Here is a 22,671-nt window from a genome sequence, read left to right on the forward strand (position 1 = left end):
TCTTGGAAATTTCTGTTCTGTTGATAGCCGGACATTGCCCGTATAATTAAGTTCTGATCACGCACACTTGCCCCTTAGTGCTAGCGTGACAGCCATTAACCTGCTTAAACCCAAAAGGGAGCATCAGCTCTGGGCCCTCAGCCCCTGCAGGGTATACTTTGTAGAGACAGGATGTCTGCTGCTTGATCCACTTACAGTAAGTTCTAGGCAGCTGCTGGAAAGGCAGGGAATCACCAGGGTCACCTGTGCCTTGGCGATGTGCGCACCCCGTTCCATCGGTCAGGAAATAAATGCTCTTCATTACTTTCAAATCAACATTTGTGGCTTTGTAGACAGACTGGACTGTGTCAGGCACACACAGGGATCCTAGGCTCTGCAGTGACAAAATCTGAAGATTACCTGGTTTCTTGTTTGCTCATTTTATTAATTTGTTTGTTTTTGTGCTTGTCAGAATGTTATGGAACAATTCAATCCCGGGCTACGAAATTTAATCAACTTAGGAAAAAATTACGAAAAAGCTGTTAATGGTAAGTCTCTTCTGTTTTCTAAATTTATAAATATAGAGTGCATTTAAGGCATTCATTAAATATTTTAATTATTTTAATAGCTTGATACTAAATTCTTAAAATATCTTTTGATTGGTAGAAATTGTTTACAGTTTATCTACAGAACTTTGCAGTGTTAGGATATTAGTGTATATGAAATGAGTAAATTGACTAGTAGGCTATCAAAGGACCATCTCTTAAATGTCATATTATGCTTTTTGACACTCCTTAATCTTTTATATCATTGCCATAAATACATTTTCTACTTTTTATACCAGATTCTTTGTAAACTAATAACATATATAAAATGTGTACTTAAAATATTTCTCAGTACCCTGAAGCATAGCAACATTCGCCTTTTTACTTATATAGAAGGGCTTCTTGTCTCTGAGTGTATCACTTTTGATAGAAATATGAGAAATACAAATTTTAGCCTGAATGAAAAAAACACCTCAATTAAAGGTTGAACTTTAATTTCAAAATGAGTGCTTCACTTAAAATGAACTCAAGCATTGGCTTTTGTCTCTTTGTGAACCGGAGTGGTTTGCTGGTTTGGATGGATTGCCCTGGAGGAAGCTGGCATACATCTGCACATGCATTGCCTACTACAAGGTGAATGTCACCAACAAAAACCCGAGGTGCTGACAATCACCAAATTCTAATACGTGGAAACAGTTCTCCCCAGGTAGCAAGTGTCACCCCCAAAATACTCAGATTCTGGCTTCACCATCTACCCTGGCTCACTAAGACCAACAAGTACTACAGGTAGAAAATTAGTCTCCAACCTTTGGAGATTTGAAGAAGGCTTCAGATCAGGCTTGTGTCTTTTTCCCGTCGTTTCTCTCTTTCACTGTACCCCACCTTTGGCTGTTCCCTGTTGATGTTCTGGAAATAAACCTGTGTCCTCACACCCTCAGCATGAGCATGCCCCAGAAGAGGGCATGTGCTGGCTGGACTTGGGACTTGGGGTGACGGGTGCACCGTTGTCACAGTCACTGGAAAAGTAAACTGCGTATTTACTTTCCCCAGGATCTCTGTGCTCCTGGCCAGACATCTGCAGTGTCAGGAAATGCTGTGGGCCCGGGAGGAAAGCCCCCCTCCCTCCGGCAGTGTCAGTGACTTCTGTGGGTGCCCCTCCCTCCTTCAAAGAGCGGGAGCCTTGTTTTGGAAGTCCTGCACAGCTGACTCTCCCCTGATGATTGCTTAGTCACAAGGTCACAAAGTCATCACTTTATATGTCCCTGTGAAGGAAATCACTCTGACCTACAGTGTTTCTTTCTCTTTCTGGCATGAGCTGCCTCTCTGAGGCAGAGTTTTTTTAAATAAGGTGATGCAATGAGCAGCCCACAGCTAAGCCTCCTGCTGGTAAGGCTTCTCCCCAGAGGACCCCGTCACTTTAGACAGCTCCTGGGGACTGTTCTGCACTCCATAAGGTATTTCCAGAATTTCTGCAGGCTGTCTGTTTTTGGCTGAAGCCATTGAGAAGCTTAGATAAAGTCTGTAAAGTCTTTGGTAAGACTCTGTAGTGTAGCTGAAGACACCAGACGTGAGGTCAGCAGTTAGAGTGTAACTCAGGGCAGCAGGTACAGCTGATGAAAAGCATGGGACAAGCAGCGTTGGGGAGGATGGAGCAGGCCCTGTAGGGGCTAACCTGGTTGACAAATGTTAGGTTTTAGAAGGCAGGTGCTGCTTACTAGTGCTTCAGGCAGGAAAGAGGGCATCCAAGCCCAGACCAGGGTGCACCCTGGCATGGGTGAGGAGCTGTGGGGAACAGAAAAATATAAGGTGGAGTAGGGTCAGATCATTAATGCATCTGGATGTTGCTGCGTAACACACTGCCCCAGAGCTTAGTGGCTTAAGACAACAGTAGTTCACTGTTTCCAGCGGAGTTAAAGACAGTGCAGTTGTTCGTATGCCTGGGGCTCGCTCTGCAGCGGCTGTCAGCCCAGGCCAGGGCTGGGCTGGGGCTGAGCTCGCTTCCTCCCTCAGGCAGAGCTGGCCGGCCCAAGAGTTCAAGCCCCTGTGGGAGTCATGCTTGCTGGTACCCCACTGGCCAAAGCAAATCACATGACCAAGTCATCCTCCAGTGTCCTGGAGGACTACACAGGCTGGGAATTCTGTGATTCATTGAATTGTGATTCATTAAAGGCCATGAGTATAAAAATTTACAATGAACTCTGTGCAGTGCGACAGGCTTACCCTATGGGGAGTGGGAGGCCACTGAAGGTGTTTGAGCAGAGTTCAAAACCTAGTGAAATCATATTGTAAGGAAAAATTTTCAGATAAAAGTATTTAGATTGATGAAGTAGCTGGTCAAACACTAAAATAGGACAAATAGGTGTCATTCCTTAAAACAACAGGGGTAGAAAATCTCTAATGTATTTACAAAGAGGAGTAAAATTACGAAAATAATAGTTTAGTTTTTTTTCTGGATAAGTTATGTAATTTTTAAGTTAATGTAACTTTATCGTAAGCTGAATATTTTACTAGACTGAGATGGTTAAATAGTTTTAAACAAAGTCAAAAGTTAATGAAAAAATTTCAGTTTAACGTGAATGCAAACCAAAAATTTTAAGTGTTGTGTAATCCTGTTTTACCGTTCTCCTACTAATTTGCTTTTCAGCTTATCAGTACCTTGCAGTTTTAAATCTTCCTACTAAAATATTACGTATATTAACTTGACAGTTTACTGGCTACAAACCTTGTTTTTAGGTGGAGTCATCTCTTTCTCAATGCTAGCTGAGACCAAAGAGTCAAAAAGCCCAATGATTTAGAATCAAGGAAGTGAAGTACCTTAGCCAGAGTTGCGTGCACTGCCTCTGATTCACCGTTGACCTTGGGCATGTCCCAGAATATCTCCTTTCTGATCCCCTTCATGAAACAGGGGAATAACATCACCTACCTATATCTTAATTTAGTTGGATAGATTAATTAACTTAAGTAATGATTTGGAAAGTCTCCATGAATGGTACTTGTTATTGCTCTTTTTTATAATTATGCTTTGCGGTTATCCTCAGTCTTCATGAAATAACAGTACAGTAGAGCACTACATTTCCTAAATTTTATAATTTTTTAACTCTACAAGACATGTAAAAATAGATTAATTTCCCATATTATATATATAAATTTTATATATATATATAATTTTTAACTCTACAAGACATGTAAAAATAGATTAATTTGCCATGAAAATACTAATTTTTATGGCCTGCAGTATCTTCAACTAGACTTATGCATTAATTCATTCTGGGCCCTCCTCTCCCACCTTTTTTTAAACTTGAAATACCTTTTAAAATCCATCTTTTTAAAAAAAAAATCCATTATAAATGGGGGCAAAGCAGCTGGTGTGGCCTCAGGTTTTCTTCTCCGTGAAAGGAAAGGAATCTGAGATTCCTTAGGGCTTTTTATCTCCAAAATCCTGTGGTCTCCAAAGCTACCAAAGAAACTGATGTCTGTGTACGAAGCCAGCCTTTGAATGAGATAAAGTAATTTTCTCCAAAGCGACACCAAATAGACTGGGGATTATTGAAAAGCTTGCTTGTGTCCACCTTCAGTCTCCTCAAACTTCACTAGTTGTAAAGAGAGAGAAGGAATCGGTATTAGCAGCTTCTGCTCGTTTGTCCAATACTCACCCTAGTAGGTCATTTTATAGATTAAAAGCCTTGTTTCAGAAAGGATAACTAACTTGCCCAAGAAGGTCATGTTGTTGGAAGTATCAGTAGAGTTCAGTCCTAGGTTTGTCTTGCTCCTGACTCCCCCCCCAAAAAAAAGAAAGAAAAAGGAAAGAAAAAAGATAAATTAAAAGCAGATTTCTATGCCTTATCATGTAGTTTTCAGAATCAGTTTGAAAGGAGAAATGTGATTTTTAAGATAATTAGAATCCAGCTTGTACAGCAATAGAAATCTTCTTATCTCTCCCAAAAAGGAGGAGAAAGAAAAGCAGAACATTCAGTTATTTTCCAGGTAATTCCATTGTGTTTTGAGATGGTAATGTATTTCAGATTTCATAGATTTTTCTCCTGGCAACAAATATGTTGCTCGTGTCTCAGAATATCTTAGAAAGAGTAAAATTACCATTGAAGGCCCAGGTTCCTAGGCCACCACACACACACCCCTCTGTGAACGTCGCAGACCTTTATTACTGTAGAATATTCAGCTTGGAAAAGATTTTTCGCTGGAGTGCTTGTGTTCCAGCCCTAATCCCACGTCGGGAACACATCCACCCTGGAACTGGCATCAGGAGTGGGCTGGGCTTTCCCCGGACTTGCAGCCTCTGCTCCGCAGGTTCCCCAGGGCTGGTCTGAGGCGAGGATCCCATGGGGGCCTCCAGGGGCTGGGGGTGGCTCCAGAAGAGCAGTGGAGGGACCCGCCTCTGGCACAGCTACCGAGCCCCAGCCCTGCCGTCTGAGAGCCACACTGGCCTCAGCCGGAGGGACCAAGGGACGTTTGGGAGAAGAGCTCTGTGTCCCTTCCTCCTTTCCTTGTCTAAGTAATGATTTTGTGTGTCACCTTCCCCGTCTAGCTATGATCCTGGCGGGGAAAGCCTACTACGACGGAGTGGCCAAGATCGGTGAGATTGCCGCTGGGTCCCCCGTGTCGACCGAGCTGGGTGAGCTGACCATCCTTTATACGTAAACCTAACTTGAACCTTGGTTCTGGGGCCTTCATCCTGTGAGCGCTGCTGAGAACACATGAAGTGGGCCAAATCCAGAATAGAAAAAAGAGCGCTAGTTCCGCACCCCAGTGCGTTTGCTTCGGGGACGGCTGGCTCCTCTGCGGTCTGTCGAAAGTGGGGACTTGGGGCAGGCCGCGGCCGGGGCTAGGAGCTGGGCTTCTGCCCCTGAGGTCGGGCCCTCACTCCCTCTGATCTGTGACGCGTGAAGCCCAGGGAGCTGAGACCCACGTTTTTAACCGAAGAAGATGTGCCCGGGCCTCCTGACTCTGGCAGGAGTGTTTCCTGTGACTCGCTGAGCAGAGTAGGAGTCAGGCTCCTTTACGTTCTCTCTTGGCTGTCGCTGCTTCCCCAGTTGCTCTCCGTTGTGATTTTTCCGGTTTTGCTGGTATGAATTGATCTCTTGTGCACTCACGGAGGGCGAGGGCGGCCACACCCTCTGCAGCCCGAGGTTTCTATTTACAGAGCCAGTCACTGCGCCTTCTCCAGAGCAGGGGAAGCGGGCTTTTTCTTAAATAGCCCCCACATAACTATCATTTTAAAAACGTGTTGAATGTGTGTTTTTATTTCACACTTCATAATATTTGTCATAATTTGAAAGGTTTAGAAAACCAGACGAAAAGGTGGGTCCAATGTGTGTGTTTAAAGAAAAGTGTCCATCTCCAGTTAAAAAGTGGAAAGAGACGCAGAGGAGGGGCACAGGAGCATAAGTTTAAAGTTCACACAGCTCACACCATTTCTGTATGACGTGTCCTGAGGGCTTTCAAAATTGCTTGGAAAACCCTTTAACTGACCCATAAAAGCCAAAGAACAAATTCAAGGTGTGATGACAGCTCTGGGGTTGGGGGCTGGGCTCCTGGGCGTTCAGGGGGTCAGGGTGCTCATTACCATTCTCTGACAACTATTGTCCTTGAAAAGTCCATGTAGAATCTTGAAACCTGTAGACAAAACCTCAGCCTAAATTGAGCGGGATGATGAGTAAGTCAGCACGGCTATGTTTAATACAATCAGGTCCATGTAGAGAATTTTCAAAACCCTCACTTGTGTTCTGTTGGCACCATAACTTCTGCTCATTCTGGCAAGATCTGAACCACAGTAACTCTGTCCCAAGTAGGATCCATTTAATAAAATACACACTGTGTCATGTAGACAGAAGCAGATAGTAAAATTTAGGACATTTGAGAGATGATTGAGATGATTATAGGGTTCCAAAAATAGGATTAAATTAAAAAGAAACATCCTATTTGAGTCAGGCATTGGGGGAAAAAAAATGAATGACCTTTACATTAAAACATATGGTGCTTTGACTCACTGTCATTCAGTTTGCCTTTTTAATGTTTTATGGTTCTTGCCACTGTTTAAATAAGACTTCTGTTCCACACCTTACTGTGAGTTCATAATGTTGAATCAACTATTTCCACAGCAACCATATTGTTATAAACACGGGCTTAAAACTTCAGTTTCAATAAGGAAAATATGTTGCAATGGTGAAGTTTCTTTCATGTGCCTGTATTTCGTTCAGAGGGAATGGAAATCACTTGCTGTATTTTATTTTTGTTCCAAGTTGTCCTTTTGCTTATATCCCCTCTGTCACAGAGTTAATTTTCTACTCACTGCCCTTCCGTGATGAAGTGCTGTCTTAGTTGGAGTTGCTTCTGTAGGCCTAACATTTACTTCTTTTGATTTGCTTAGTTTTTTATTTTATTGTTAAAGTTTAGACTCAAATACCACCCTGTATCTGTTTAAATTCCTGTATAGGAGAGCATTGGGCAGTTCATAAAAAAAGAGAAAGACCTAAGGTAGATTATATTTTTCTCATTTTTCAAGAAGGTCTTATTGTCTGGTTACTGACTTTTTGGTATTGGTATTCATAATTTTATTATGAAACTTGTGTTATAAAATCCTATCTCTTAAAACTGAAGGGGTGTGACAAATATGAAGATAATGAATCGTTTCAAAATTTGCATTCATTAAGAGTATTATCTCTGGGAGAAAATGTTTGCAAATGATATGATCGACAAGAAACTAATTTCCAAACTATGCAAACAGCTCATACAGATTAATATCAAACAAACAACCTAGTCAAAAAATGGGCAGAAAATCTAAATAGATATTTCTCCAAAGAAGACATCCAGCTGGCCAACAGGCATGTGAAAAGATGCTCAGTATTGTTAGTTGTTAGAGAAATGCAAATCAGAACTACAGTGAGGTATCGCTTTACACCAGTCAGAATGGCCATCATTAAAAAAACTACAAATGATAAATGCTAGAGAGGGTGTGAAGAAAAAGGAACCCTCCTACACTGTTGGTCGAATATGAATTGGTATGGCCATTATGGAGGGCAGTTTGGAGGTTCCTTTAAAAACTAAAAATAGGGGGAGGGTATAGTTCAAGTGCTTACGTGCTTAGCATGCACGAGGTCCTGGGTTCAATCCCCAGTACCTCCTCTAAAAAATAAAGAAACCTAATTACTTCCTCCCCACCGAAAAAAAAGAATGGCTTAAAAAAAAAAAACCTAAAAATAGACTTGCCATCTGATCCAACAATCCCACTCCTGGACATATATGCAGAGGAAATTATAATTCAAAAAGACAACGTTCATGGCAGCACTATTTACAATAGCCAAGACATGGAAACAACCTAAATGTCCATTGATGGAGAGATGGATAAAGATGTGGTGTGTATGTGTACGTGTACACACACACACACACACACACACACACACACACACACACACACACAATGGAATACTACTCAGCCATAAAAAAGAATGAAATAATGCCATTTGCAGCATCATGGATGGATCTAGAGATTATCATATTAAGTGACGTAAGTCAGAGAAAGACAAATATTATGTCACTTATATGTGAAATCTTAAAAAGACACAAATTTTATTTACAAACCAAAAATAGACTCATGGACATAGAAGACAAACTATGGTTACCAAAGGCGAAAGAGCAGGGGAGGGATAAATTAGGAGTTTAGGATTCATATATACACATTACTGTATATAAAATAGATAAACACAAGGACCTACTGTATGTCACAGGGAACTGTATTCAATTTCTTGTGGTAATATATAATGGAAAAGAATCTGGAAATATATATATGTGTGTATGTATATATATAACTGGATCACATTGCTGTACATCTGAAACTAACATTATGAATCGACTATGCTTCAATAAAAAACAAAATTTAAAAAACAAAACAAAAAAGAGTATTATCTCTGAAAGACCTATGTTTCCCACCCAAAAAAATAATCCTGTAGTTTAAAAAATTTTACTTAAAAAATTTTGCTCTGGACGGAAAAGAAAGGAATGTGAAAGAATTCTTGCTGTTTCTAAAGCTTTGATTATAAAAGTAGTTTTCATTTTAATGTTGAATTAAATATTTTTTAATGTTGCTATAGGGCACGTAACCTTTTTCATTTCGTACATATTTTTACATGAAATTTCTGTTACATTTATTCTGATACTTTTGTGCTTTGGGAGGTGAGTGAAGAAGATACCCTCTGGGTAAAATATTTACTTAATTCATAGAAATTTGTAGTGAGGATTCAACTTGGAAAACTTGGCCAAGTACATTATGAATGTTAATCAGAGTGTCAAAGCTAAGCATTTCAGTCTCTTCTCACTTTAGCTGGGGGGAGTGGGGTGGTTAAAGCTGGAGGAGAAAGTTGAATAGCCTGTTACTCTTTGTCTTTTGGATCTGCCTCTTGGTAAGACAGCACTACAGGAGTACCATTTTCTGATTTCTAGCTTTGTGTTTTCATTTTGGTATTCCTTTTTCGACGTCAGCTCACCCTGTGCCGTGTGAACCAATTAAGATGCTTTTGCCCCAGAGTAACAAAATACTCAACTAATAGTGGTTTAAGCATTAAAGATGTTTATGATCCCACATGCAAAGTAGCAGGTTTTTGGTTGGTTAATCATTACTAAGGGGTCTGGTTCCTTCTCTTTTCCTTCTCATCCTCAAGCCTAGCTCCTCACGGCACCAAGACGGCTGCCGTTGCCAGTGTCAGGCGGTACATCCTCTCTCCTCCCATTCTGTCTAAAAGCAGGAAGATGTGCCCTTTACAGAGGAGGAGACCTTTTCCCAGGAGTCCCAGCACACATCCTCTTGTGCCCCCTGGCCTGATTTGGATCACACGCCCTGACCCAGCGGTGGGAGAGTTTTCCTTGAGATGGTTAGCCAAGGAATACTTTGAAGGGGAGAGGGTATGGCTGATAGGAGGGCACCCAGTGATGCCACCAGTCAGGCAGCTCTGGTTCAAAGGTCTTGTTTCGGTGACAGAAAGAACTTACACAAATATCCTTGTGTTGGCTGTGCCTTGGGCACTTGCGTTTTGCTCATGTCTCTGATTAGGGTTTTTCTCCCCCATGGGTTGTGTGGTTTTACTGCTGTGTGTTTACATCGTGATTGTTGTGACTGTTGTTTCTCCAGAAGACCACACCCGTCCTTCCCAGTCTATTCCCATCTGGGAAGTGGGACTCTCAGCACAGAGGGCGAATTAGGGATTTGGGGTAGTTTTTGGTTTTCTGCCTTTTTGTTTTTCTTTTCAAGCCTTTGGGTACCTTATAGTCATGAACTCTGGCTGCATTTTTCCCTGCCTCTGCTTCTCCTTTCTTTCCTCCTCTCATCGTCCTCTCTGCTGACGGGCCGCGGTCTCACAGCCTTGTCCATCATCGCTATATTTCTTTTCAGTCTTTTCTTCGTGGGAGCATGTGCCGAACAGCCAACTTGAGCACTAGCTCTCGGCCGAGCACAGGACCCAGCGCCCGTTGGGGCCCTGAGTTCAGCACCCCGCGTAGCTCCCTCACCAGTCCTGCAGAGCTGGGCGCAGCTGCTCTCACTGTCTCCATTCTCCTGGTAGGACCCAGAGGTGAGCTGTGTGCCAGGATCACACAGGTGGCAGGTGGTCCGACTTGAGAATCTGAGCTCCTCGCCTCTGTGCTTTACTGCACTTTAATGGGGTGGAAGGAAGGAAGGAGCATCCAAGAAGGGATCGCTGAAGAGGAAGAAATGGGAACCCCATGATGGGGACCTTTTCAAGAAGGAGATGAGAGGCATCATTAGTGTCAGAGCAGCTGAAGACTAGGGAGGTCACTGGTCCCCTTGGAAGTGGGGGTTTCACTAGGGTCCTGACCACAAACACCAGGTGCCGGGCGTTCAGGAAGATGGAAATAATGGAGAGGTTTTACATACATACGTAGAGGTGTCTGACTTCTTGTAAGTATTTCTTGACTTCCTTCCTGCGGTGCTTCATGTAGAACCTCTGGTCTCATTAAGTGCCCGCTGTGTGCCAGGTGCTTCGTGCGGTGCCTCATCCCATCCTCGGGAGCCCCAAAGAGACTTCTCCTCCGTGGCCTACAGGACAGGCACTAACCCTGTGCTGACTTGGGGAGGCTGATGGACCTCAGTAAGGGCAAGCTTGGAGGTCACAGCCTTGTGCGTGGTGGTGAGATACCCTCCACGGGCAGCTGCGCTGGGTCCACTGTCCTTAGCCCCGTGCTCGGCAGCCAGGCAAGGCTGAGCAAAGGCTGTGGAGTCATGCCACCTACGAGAGGATGGGAGGCAGCCTCGGTGCGGCCTGGGCAAGATCCTGGGACCCCGGGCGGGGAGGCCAGGCCAGAGTTTATTTTCCCGTGAGACTCTGCCCCACACCTAAGAGGTGCTCAGCAAAGCTTACGTTGTTACGTTGCCCCTGTCCATTTGTGCAACCTTGGGCAACACTTCACGTCTTGAGTGGTTGGCAGGGCTAAAGCTGAGGAAGGCAGAACGTTTGGGGTTGTCTGAAGATGAAATGAGAAACGTGCCCTGTGTTTTCTAAAGCTTCCAAGGACAGATGCCTCTCTTTGCCACTTCATATATTCACAAGTATTTGAGAACTCAAAAAACAGTACCAGTTTTTTTCAGTGACATTACTCTCTTCTGTAAATTAGGTAATATGAATTTGTAAGAATACATATTTTTCCTTTATTATTCTTGATTATTCGTGAAAATTTTTTCAATTCTCTCCATTGTATCTTTGTTTTCTATTTCATTAGTCTCTGCTCTTACCTTTATTTTCTCCCTGTACTATCTTTGGGATTGCTCTGTTACTCTTTCTAATTTCTGAAATGGTACATTTACCTCATTAATTTTAAATACAGTTGTTCCATGACCTTTAAAAATGTCAGAAACGTTAAAAAACTCTCTTACTGTCTGTTGTAAATGTGTAAGGAATTGGAAAAAAAATAAGTAAAACTGCTATGTATTCAGTACACAGTAATTTAAAGCATTCAAAACACTGATAACTAAAGCATTTTTATTTATAAAAAAAAATAAACCTCGAGTCGTTTCAGCAGGACTCGCTGACTTCCTGTATAACTTAAGATATAGTGCATTTCTCAAGTTGTCATGCTCCTCTCTGAGACTGAAGCAGCTTCCAACATTTTATCCTGGGTGATTTCAATGTGGTGAGAGAGTCTTGAGAGTTCCTTTAAAGTGAAGTGTTTGCTGGTATCACTTTCTCTGAACCATCATCCTTCTCATCACAGCCATTTTCATCCGTTACGTTGGTGAGTCTGCGCTTCCCTGCATTCCGGGGGCTGTACATCCAGGGTCCCTCAGCACCCCCGCAGGCAGCCGTGTTCTTCTGTAACTCCACTGACGTTCCTTGTTACCACTTAATTTCTTTGCTGCGCTTTCAGTTACCCATGTTTGTAACACGTCCCATGGGTTTGTCACTGGGAAGGAGGCGACACACCTACACACTTTGCTCCCTGTGTGCTCTCTTTGCAGTCCTTGCCACAACACCACACCCTCTTAATCACTGTGACTTCATGATAAATCTTGATATCTGGTAGTAAATATCAAGTAAAATAAGTAGATCTTCTTCTTCAAGATTGTCTTAGCTGTTATAGAACTTTTGTATTTGCATGTCTTTTAGCATCAGCTTGTCAACTTGCACTAAAAAAACAAAACCCAGGATTTTGAATGTAGATTGAATCTATAGATGAATTTAGGGAGGATTGGCTCAATCTTCTAATCCATTGAGATGGTATATCCTTTTAGTTACGTGGGACTTCTTTAACTTCTATTAAGCACTATTTTGTATTTTTTCATTGAACAAGTCTTGCAGATTTTTACACATGTATTTATAGATATTTATGGTGTTTCTGTCCTATTATAAATGGTACTTTAAATTATTTTCTAGTTTGATTCCATTGAGTTTTCAATTTAACACTATTTTTCATTACTATAAGTTCTGTTTAGTTCTTCTGAAATCTACAAATTAATCTGTCATATTTTTATAATTATAAAGATAGGATTTTATAATATAGCTTCATTGAGATCTAAGTAACATACAGTTCAATTCACCCACTTAAAATGTATAGTTCAGTGGGTTTTAGTTTGTTCACAAAGTTTTAAATTATCACCACAGTCAACTTTAGAATATTAACCCATTCCAAAAAAGAATTCTTATACCCATTAGCAGTTGCTTCCCATTCACCCCCAACTCCAGCCATATTTAACCATTCTGTCTCTATAGGTTTGGTTTTGCTGGACATTTCATATAAATGGAGTTGTATAATATGTGATCTTTTCTCACCAGTTTCTTTCACTTAGCATGGTGATTCCAAGGCCCATTCACTTCCTAACATGCATCAGTTCTACCTTTCTTTCTGTGGATGGGTAATATTCCATTTTATAGATATACTGCATTTTGTTTATCCATTTTATCAGTTGATGGACATTTGAGTTGCTTCTACCTTTTAGCTATTAAAAATAATGCTGCTGTGAACATCAGCAAACAAATTTTGTGTGTATATACATTTTTCTGTCTCTTGGGTAAATACTTAGGAGTGGAATTGCTGGTTCATGTAGTAACTCTAAATTTAACCCTTTGAGGAACTGCCAGGCTGTTTTTCAAATTGAGTGTACCATTTTACATTCCACTAGCAGTGTATGAGGGTTCCAGTTTCTCTGCATCTTGGCAACACTGTTACTGTCTGACTTTGGATTATGGCCATCCTAGTGAGTGTGAAGTCCTATGCTACGTGGGTTGTGATTTACATCTCCCGAGTTCTAATGATGTTGAGCACCTTTTCAGCTTCTTACTGGCCATTGCATGTCTTCTTTGAAGAAATGTCTACTCAGAGCCTTTGCCCATTTTTAATTGGGTTTTTTTTTATTGAGTTTGCCAATCAACTTTTAATAAGTTTTTTTTGTTGTTGAAGTATAAATTTTTTTATTGAAGTATAAATTGATTTACAATGTTGTGTTAGTTTCAGGTATACAGCATAGTGATTCAGTTATATATATATATATCCTTTTTCAGGTTCTTTTCTATTATAGATTATTACAAGATATTGAATATAGTTCCCTGTGCTATACAGTAGGTCTTTGTGTTTATCTGTTTTATATAGTAGTGTGTATCTCCTAATCCCAAACTCCTAATTTATCCCTCTCCCAGTTTCCCTTTTGGTAACCGTAAGTTTGTTTTCTATGTCTGTGAGTCTATTTCTGTTTTGTAAATAAGTTCATTTGTATCTTTTTTTTTAAATTCCACATATAAGTGATATCATATGATATTTGTTGTTTTTATTTTGTTTCTTTTTATTATCTATGTAGTTTGAAGTTCTTGATGGTCTAATTCTGCTGGTGCTTTATTGTACCTCTTGAATCTCATTCAGGAAGGACTTTCCATAAGGGTCTTATTGTGATCTCAGTGTTCTCTTCCATGTTGGGGTCATCTGTGGAGGTGTAGGACTTTTGGCATTAAAAGTCACCAAGAATTGAAGAGAAAAAATGCCAAGCAATGGTGGAGCTTCTCTGGTTTAAACAATACTGTTTACTTCTTAGAAAGTAAAAATAGTTGATGAAATATGACTTACCATTTGATAAGATTCTTTTAAAACATTTAGAATTTGCAAAGCAGTGGAAATGCTCCTTCATTTTCCATCATATCATATCAGCAGAGGTATTCTGCCAATTTTGCAGGCAGAAGTGACTCAGACTTTGCGGAAAATACTTTCAGTGTCCAAAATTTGTAAGTTATTCTAATTGCCTAAAACTTTAAAGAAAATGGCATGTTTTAATTTTCTATGAATAGACTAGATACACTTCCTTCCTCCCAGAAAAGTCATTCCTGATGGTTTTCTCTTGACAATAAAAGGTCCCTTATGAATAGTCTTTTCTCTTATTGTAGGGATTATTCAGAAAATGTGTCTTGGCTTCTTCTCAGCTCGAATTAAAAGTGATAGAAAAATGTTAATGATTCAAGAGAAATGCCGAATTGTAGTCATTTTTTTCTTTTTAAATTTAATTTTTTCATTGAAGTGTAGTTGATTAAAATGTTAGTTTCCAAATTCTAGTCATTTTATGCTAAATGCTCTCAACCACTTCAAGATGACAGTAAGAATTAGCATATATTTTAAAGTCGTTTTAAAATTAATTTTGCTAAAGCATCGCCTTATATCAGTTTTGCCATAACTGAGCAAACTAGAGCCAAAGGGCTGGCCAGCACCTACTTGTAAATAAAACTTTATTGAGATACAGCCGTGCCCATTTGTTCTTATAGTGTCTGGCTGCTTTCAGGCTACAGCGGCAGAGCTGAGTGGTTGAAAGGGAAGTTTGGCCCATGAGATCTGAACTGTTTTAGATCTGGCCCCTTGCAGGCCCTTACCCTGACTTGGAAGACCTCTAAAAGAGTCACTCAGTTGCTTGAATCACTCAGAGGACTGAGTGATCCTGTAAGGGGTTTGATACCCGTTTCTCCAAAGACAAAGTTCCTACCACCTGCTTGGGTTTAACACACATGACAGCACGATCCTAACCACCACAGTGTGTGAGAAGTGCAGGGGCATAACCGCCTTGCCTCGTCAGGAGGAACAAGCAAACACGCACAGAGCCAAAGACCTGAGCTCAGTAGTCAGGATTTGGCAGGTAAAATGTTTTAACCCACTGTGTTTGTTAAATTATTAGTCATATGAATAATAGTCCGTGTGACTCAGGGCGCCAGGGCGTGGGCCTGCAGTCGCACACATAAATCTTTATCATAGGTACACAGTTCCACAAGGAACAGGACCCATTTAAAAGAGGACACTGAAAGTTGTCAAAAAGTTCCAGTTTTGTCCCTAAATCAAACGACATTTATTTTTTTAAACTTAGAAAATATTGAAAAGGTAGAAAGGGAAAACAGAAATGGTCAGGGGAAAATATTTTGGCAAAATAACGAAAAGAACGTTTGAACCAGGTTTTTCATCTTTAAGCCATAGAAAAGTAAAGCTTGTTCTCGTATGTCTCAAGGAATAACAGGAGACTTTCTTCGGAAAGTTTACAGATTTCCTTCGAGGTCCTTATATGTCACCATCACATAAATTTAGACTGTTGTTCTGTTCCAGTTCAGTCAGCTGTTAACATTATTTTGAATCACCTGTTTAATTGTTTGAGCCCATTTCTTAAATTGGGCACAAAATAGAAGATTTTATCTCCTCACCACCAAAAAGTCATACATTTTCTTTTGTTATTGATAGAATGTTTACCAGTCATGTAGTTTAAATATATATATTTATTATAGTTTTGTCTTGTTGATACTCAAAATCCAACCTGACAGTCTTGGGTCTTAAAAATAAGAGCAGAAAAAATATCTGAAGGATTTTTAAAGAGTTATTATTCATTTAGGAGAAGTTCATAAATGTATTCCTAATGTCTAGATAAAATAGAATTCATACCAGAGTTAAGGAGAGAGCTCAGCTGAGCTAAAGCAGTTGTTACTGACCAAAACCATTTATCTTTCGGATGCAGGTGAGGCTCACTTTAAAGAGATTAAAATCCTTTCCACCAAAATAAGGAACAATCAATAGGGAAGTTATTTTATTTGCTTAACATTGTGCCTGCTAGATGCGTATTAATTCCTGTACTCATCGTGGTAACCTCTGAAGTAGATACTATTATTATTATTCTCATTTTACAGATGAGGAAACTGGAGTTCAAATAGAGTTAAGTAACTTGCTGAAGTCACCCAGCTGGTTGGTTACTGGCTAGTTAATTCGATCCCAGGCAGTTGGCCAGCTGTGTCTGTCGATTTGATATTCTATGTGTCAGAAAGGCGGGCTTTTTCTGACGTGCTTTATGGCAGTCAGATTATCCTGTCCATTGTGGTTCAGCAGATAAAAAGTTGTTTATAGAGTGAAGCATCATAGTCTGAAACTGATTCAGCTTGTGAGTATGAGTCTGTATTTGTGTTTTCATCAGATATAATCAAGAATTTTGTATTTTATATTAGGAGCATTTATTACATAACCATTTATTCCAGTTGTTTTATTATTTAATTTCAGTTTGGGATTTAGAAAAGGATTATTTTTCTTGGAATTGTACATGTGATAAATGTGTTTAGAGTTTGCAAGTGACTTTTCATTTCAACTTTCAGATGGCAGTTGCTCACTTAGCACTTGCTTATCCCTTTTGGAGCAAGAAAGATTTAATTGTAGAGAAAGATGAACTTATCATTGATAAGTGTTTAATTTATAACATCTATATAAGCCCATTTATCATATAGCTATATTGATATAAGTATATATGTAAATTCCTAAAACTTTAAGAGAACGTTCTGTATTGTAAATTGTACCTCTTTACAAAAGTTGGTATAAGACAAGCGTTCCAGCTTTGAAGAAACCACATGTGCAGATGATGTATTATTATGATTAGTAAAAACTACAGATGTAAAAGCTAAGTTGTCAAATCAAGATTAGTCCATTTAACATTTAATGCTTCCTGGCTGCAGGATGGGCACATCCTGAATGTAAATCTGAAATGTTGGTGCCTGGTTTTCAATGCACTTTATTACATCTGCCCGTTCTCTTAGACCTTTGAATTTTGAAGTGTATGAAGGGAAAATTATGTTGTTGAAACCCAGTTTTCAAAATTACTTAAATTGGTCTTCTTCTCCTCATTAGGATATCAGGTGTCCCATCAACTCAGGGTGGGGAGAGGGTAGAACTTCTCATTCTCACGCTCTCAGCCTTAGCCAGGGAACAGCCGCTCAGGGGCAGCGGAGCTGGGCCAGTCTCCACAAAGGCGGTGGCTCCGGGCCCCGGGGCTTTGCCTCAGCACCGATCACAAGAGCTACTCACATCCTCTCACAGCAGCTCGCGAGTGTCTTCCTCTATTCACCGCATCATGGTAGTCCTGAAATCGTGTATCAGAAGCAAAAACACAAAGTTCTAACATGCAAATAGAGAAGGAGGAGGGACTTCAGAGTGCGCCAAGAAAGGGTGGCTCTGGTCACATGCACCAGAAACAGCAAAAGGGTGTGGCCCCAGTGACAGGTTGAGGGAGGAGGACAACTAAGTGAGAGGGAGTGGGACGTGCCAGAGACGGGCTAGTTAGAATCACGACACGGGTGAGGCCTGCCTTGACCCTGCCGGACACGTGTTCCCGGGCACCCCGTGACGCCCTTGGTGGGGGACTAGGCAGATTCCTTGGTAGCACAAGTGGGTTCTGAAAGTTTTTGGTCTTCAACCATTTGGAAGTCAGTGTGCTTTCTCGGGTACTCTTTCCTGGTCTGGGTGACTTAACAAAACTATTAAAAGTAAGGATGTCAGTATAAATCAGCCATACTTCAGTTTAAAAAAAAAGTAAGGATGCCAACAAGCACATGAAAAGATGCTGAACATCATTAGCCGTTAGGGAAATGCACATTATAACCACATGAGATACCACTTCACACCCAACAGCGGCTGTAATTGGAGAGACAATAGCATGTGTTGGCAGAGATGTGGAGAAATTGAAACCCATGTGCACTGCTGATGGGAACGTAAAATGGACAGCTGTATTGAGAAGAGTCCGTCAGTTCCCCAGAATACAAACAGAGTTAGCATGTGACCGAGCAGTTCCATTCCTTAGATATCTGCTCAGGAGAAATGAAACGTAATGCCCACAGGACATCTTAGCTGCCTTATTCCCAGGAGGCACAAGGTGCAGACAACCCAAATGTCCAGCATCTGTTGAACAGATAAACAAAAAAACATGATATATCCATACTGTGGAATGTTATTTGGTCATTAAAAAGAATGAAGTAGTGATACGTGCTGCAACATGGATGGAACTTGAAAACATGCTAAGTGACAGAAGCCAGGTTAAAAGGCTCCTATTGTAAGATTCTATTTATATGAGTCAGCAAATCCATTAAGAGACAGCAGATAGGTGGTTGCCAGGGGCTGGGAGCGGGAAGAATGGGGAATGACTACTTACTGGATATCAGGGTTTTTTGAGGGGTGAAATGTTTTTGAACTGGATGGTGTTGATGGTTATACAACATTGTAAAGGTACTGAATGTCACTATGAGTAAATTTATGTTATGTGTATTCTACTGAAAAAAAAAAAGTATGCCGCTTCTGAGAAGTACCCAATATTTGGGGCACCCTAATTAATTCATACTAAAACCAGTATAATAGACATCATAATAATTCAAGAGGCTAGTTGTACACATCTCCCAGCTTCTAGAAAATTAAGGCAACCCTGCAGCAGTGTTACTGACATCTAATCGTGACCTCAGAAGTGTGAACATTTGACTTAGGATCCTGGTTGGTCAGAAATGTTTTAGTTTGCTCTGTACCTTAAAGCATGTCCCACATGCGCTACCTCGTGACTTCACCATAACCCTGGGAAGGGTTTTAGTTGGCCCCTCTGGATTCAGTATGACTAACACAGTAATTTAATTTCAAGGTGCAAACTTCCAGTTATAATACAAACGTGTCATTGGAATGCAACGTATAGTGTGGCGACTGTCATCAACGATACTCTAGTGCGTATTTGAAAGTTGCCAAGAGAGTAAAACTTGAGTTCTCATCACACACAGAGAAATGGTTTTTGGTAGCATTGTATGGTGACAGATGGTATCTAGACTTATTGTGGTGATTGTATGCAGTGTATACAAACATTGAATCACTATGTTGTACGCTTGAAACTAATAGAATATTATGTGTCAGTTACACCTCATTATAAAAAATTTCAGTGAACATTGCTGGTATTGATGGAAATACGGAATTCAGGAGTCTCATTTAGTTCTCACAGCAGTCGTCTGTGGTGGAAGGTATTATTCCCATTTTATGGGAACTTAGGTTAAGTAGCTTGTCTAACTCCACACGACTAGTTAGGAGTGAAGCTGGGGTTTGAATTCTAGTTGATTGATCCCATGGGGAGTGGAGGGTTTCCTGCAGACTCACAGGATTTAAGCTTTAGGGCCTCTCAGTTTCACTACCTCTTTTTAAAACCCTGTACTTAATTTTGAACTTGTAATATTTGTATTCTTTAAAGAGGATCCCACAAAAGTTGGATTTCTACGCAGGGAACAAATTATGAAAGTAGTCTGTAAAATCTGGAAGACTGGGCATGCGACAGAGGGATGTGGGTCATTTGTGGATTGTTCCTGAAGTCCGATGGAAAGATGTAACAGGAAGCCAGCATTGGTTCTGTATAGAAAATGGCCTTGGGACAAGCCCTTCTGTAAAAGCTGTGCTGTAGCAATGTCTTGTGAAGGATTCTGGGCTGGGGGAGGTGTCCTGACGATCCTTCAGCAGTGTCTGCTCCAGGGAGGTTCCAGAGTGGGGATGGCAGCAGTGACAACAGATGTGCCACCCCTGACTCGCTCAGTGAAACTTTCAGTGAGGCAAGGATGTGACAAGTAGATACACTCTAGGATGAGCTTAGAAATGTTTGTTGATGGACTGAATGAGTGTGTCAGATAAAGTTATTAGGCTCTTCCATTCTAACTTTATGAATCAGATTTCTCTAGGCTTTCTTGAAACTGTGACTGTCATTTACAGCCTTAATAAACTTGGTTAGTATCATTAGAGTTAGTATTATTAGGGCTAAAAGATTTTGCATTATTAAAAGCTGACCAATATTTAAGGAGCATGAGTTCAAAGATAAAAATTATGAGGTAATTAAAGAGGCAAATTAAATGGCATGCTCTTTACAACTAAATACTGGACTCTTACAGTCCAGAGTAAGTCTATTTCTGTAACTCTTGAGTGCAGTGAAGCTGATGCATATATATGTATATATATGTGTGTGTGTGTGATTCAAGTATTTATGACTCAAAGCTATGGCTGATAGTCAGCAGCTTCTATTTTTAGAACAAGAGAAATTTGTGACATCCTAAGGTCTCTTTTTTCTCTTCATATATATGTGATTAAATGTTTTAATCTTATCTCACTTTTATTCTCTACTCAATCCTGCCCAATTTACCATTTCATATTAATAATTTAAAACAACTTATGAGTCCTTTAGGAAATTTATAGGCCATTTTATATGAGTATTAAAATACACTTCAAGTTTTAAAAAAGTAATACTTTTACTGAAATATGAACCTAGTAAGCAGTTTCTGTATCATTTTAGAATGCCTGTTTTAACATAATTAAAACCCTATATAAGGTATCTCGGGTACTGCTTTTTTAATTTGACATTCCTCACGTATGTATTTGAATTCATAAGTAATTCATTTACTCATCATCGAGCCGGCTGCCTGCACGTCACCTCTTCACACGTTCCTCCGTTGGAACCGAGGTGGAGTCCTTGTGCTGGGGAGGACGGTGAGCGCTGTAGTATTGGGATGAGTACAGGGTTTGTTTCTTCTTTGCTTGTGTAAAACATTGTCCCTTAAAGAAAAATTTAAAAACGAAAAGTCCTGTGGTAGTCCGAAAAGCACATAAAGCCAAATATTCAGTAATCAAGGGGTTACAGCAGTTTGTCTTTCCTCATTTAAGCAACAACATGCTCAACCTAAATGCACAGCTGTCTGGTGGGCACTGTTCTCACGGGTAAATCAATAGGTAAGAGTCGCTGCTGAATAGATATGTTTATTAGAACTGGTTGCTTTAAAACAGAACAGTAAAACCTTAGTCTTTTGAAAAAATTCTTCAGTTAAAAATTTTAGGATGGTTTTACTTAGTAGTACTGAACTGAAACTGTCTCTTTGTCCCTTCTCTACCAGTGAGGACCGCACTGCTCATCTTTGTTTTGAGGGCCTATTTTAATATTTTTAAAGAACTTAACATTTTTTCAGATGTAGCATTTTTTTAAGCTTTAAATGAAAAGGCCCAGAGTTAATCAGTGATTCCTAAGAATAACTTGTCAACTTTATTCATCATTGATAATGCACCTGCTTTCGTTTTTGTTAGCATCCAAATGGTTGTATTTTAGCCTTAATCTACTAATTGACGAGAAAGGAAGATGAATACTTAACGTCAACTTACCTCACTTGATATAATAACTTGTAGGAAACTTTTAATCTTTTATTGCTGTATTTTACCTTCAGATATAAAGAAGACAGTTGCTTGTAATCTGTGTTTGGATGCAAAATTGACAGTTTATTTGTGTGATATATTTAGTTGATATACTTAAATAAAGTAGCATTATTCTTTTAGCTAAAACAGTAGTAGTAGTACACCAAAATCTAACTTGGGAAATTTTTTTTTTCATCAGAAATTCTGTACTTCGTTTAACTTGACAGTACGTATGTATAGCAGGTAGGCTAATTAATTTAATTGGTAATCGAAACTAAGCGGGCAATACACATTCAGTTTGCTTCCTGAGTCAGTCTAATGACAGTTATCACCCGAGCCCTGAATCTCCACCCTCCTTGACAGAATGCTTGGTTGTGTTTTTCGGGAGGACATCTTTACTGCGTTTTACCTTAGGTGTTGAGAGACTAGATCCATGATTTTGTAGCATTGCATTTGCTCTTTGCCTAACTGAAAAGACTTGATTTTGAAATGTCCAGAAGGTTTTCTAGTGATAATTCCCATTGGGATATAGGAATCCTGTTGTACTGCTAATAGTAATATTTTATTTTCAAAAGCATTTCTTACATATAAGTTTAAAATTAATTCAGTGTGTCAGTCATATGGGGTTTATTGGTTTCCATTTATTCTTCAAACTTTATTTTAAAAAAAAGAAAAGTGTTTCTTAATAAAGAAAAAGTGTTTTAATGTTGCTTTTTCTGTCTCCCTTCTTAATTCACTTTTCTTTTGTGGCCAAACTTCCAAAATAAATAGTTTATACCAACTTCCTTCCTCCTGCATCATCTCTCCCTTCGTTTCCCACTTTTTACCAGAAATCAGGAAGCTGGAAGGAATCAAACGCTGAGTGCCCAGTGTGTATCTTGCTTTTGGCACATTTCCCTTGTTAGGATGCTTAATCCTCACAACTTGGCTTGCCAGGTGTCCAGCACTGAACCCACGTCGTCTGGAATTGTAGCTTCTTGCTTGGCAAAATGAAAATTTTGTAAACTAAAATGTCTCTTGTTTTTTAAAAAATTATCTTGTTTGTGGCTCAGGAGCCTCTGCGCCTGGACCTCAGTGTTACTAAACTCTGTTGATAAGAACCAAAAAAACGCCAGGAATTTGCTCCTGGAGGCTCCGACAGGGCTGGCTCTGCGGGGGCTGCTGGTGGACACCCAGC

The 22,671-nt window shown here is 40.1% G+C and overlaps 1 protein-coding gene across 1 annotated transcript in view; it reads left to right on the forward strand.

The window, feature by feature from the left end:
- BAIAP2L1 (BAR/IMD domain containing adaptor protein 2 like 1) overlaps window positions 1-22,671 on the forward strand; it is a 71,369-nt gene that overhangs the window by 22,183 nt on the left and 26,515 nt on the right. The window contains exons 2-3 of the mRNA XM_072943319.1: window positions 452-527; window positions 5,068-5,154. Coding sequence (XP_072799420.1) covers window positions 452-527; window positions 5,068-5,154 — 163 coding nt within the window. The remainder of the gene's footprint in view (window positions 1-451; window positions 528-5,067; window positions 5,155-22,671) is intronic.

Source organism: Vicugna pacos, chromosome 18 (assembly GCF_048564905.1).
Source record: "Vicugna pacos chromosome 18, VicPac4, whole genome shotgun sequence".
NCBI classification, from domain to species: domain Eukaryota; kingdom Metazoa; phylum Chordata; class Mammalia; order Artiodactyla; family Camelidae; genus Vicugna; species Vicugna pacos.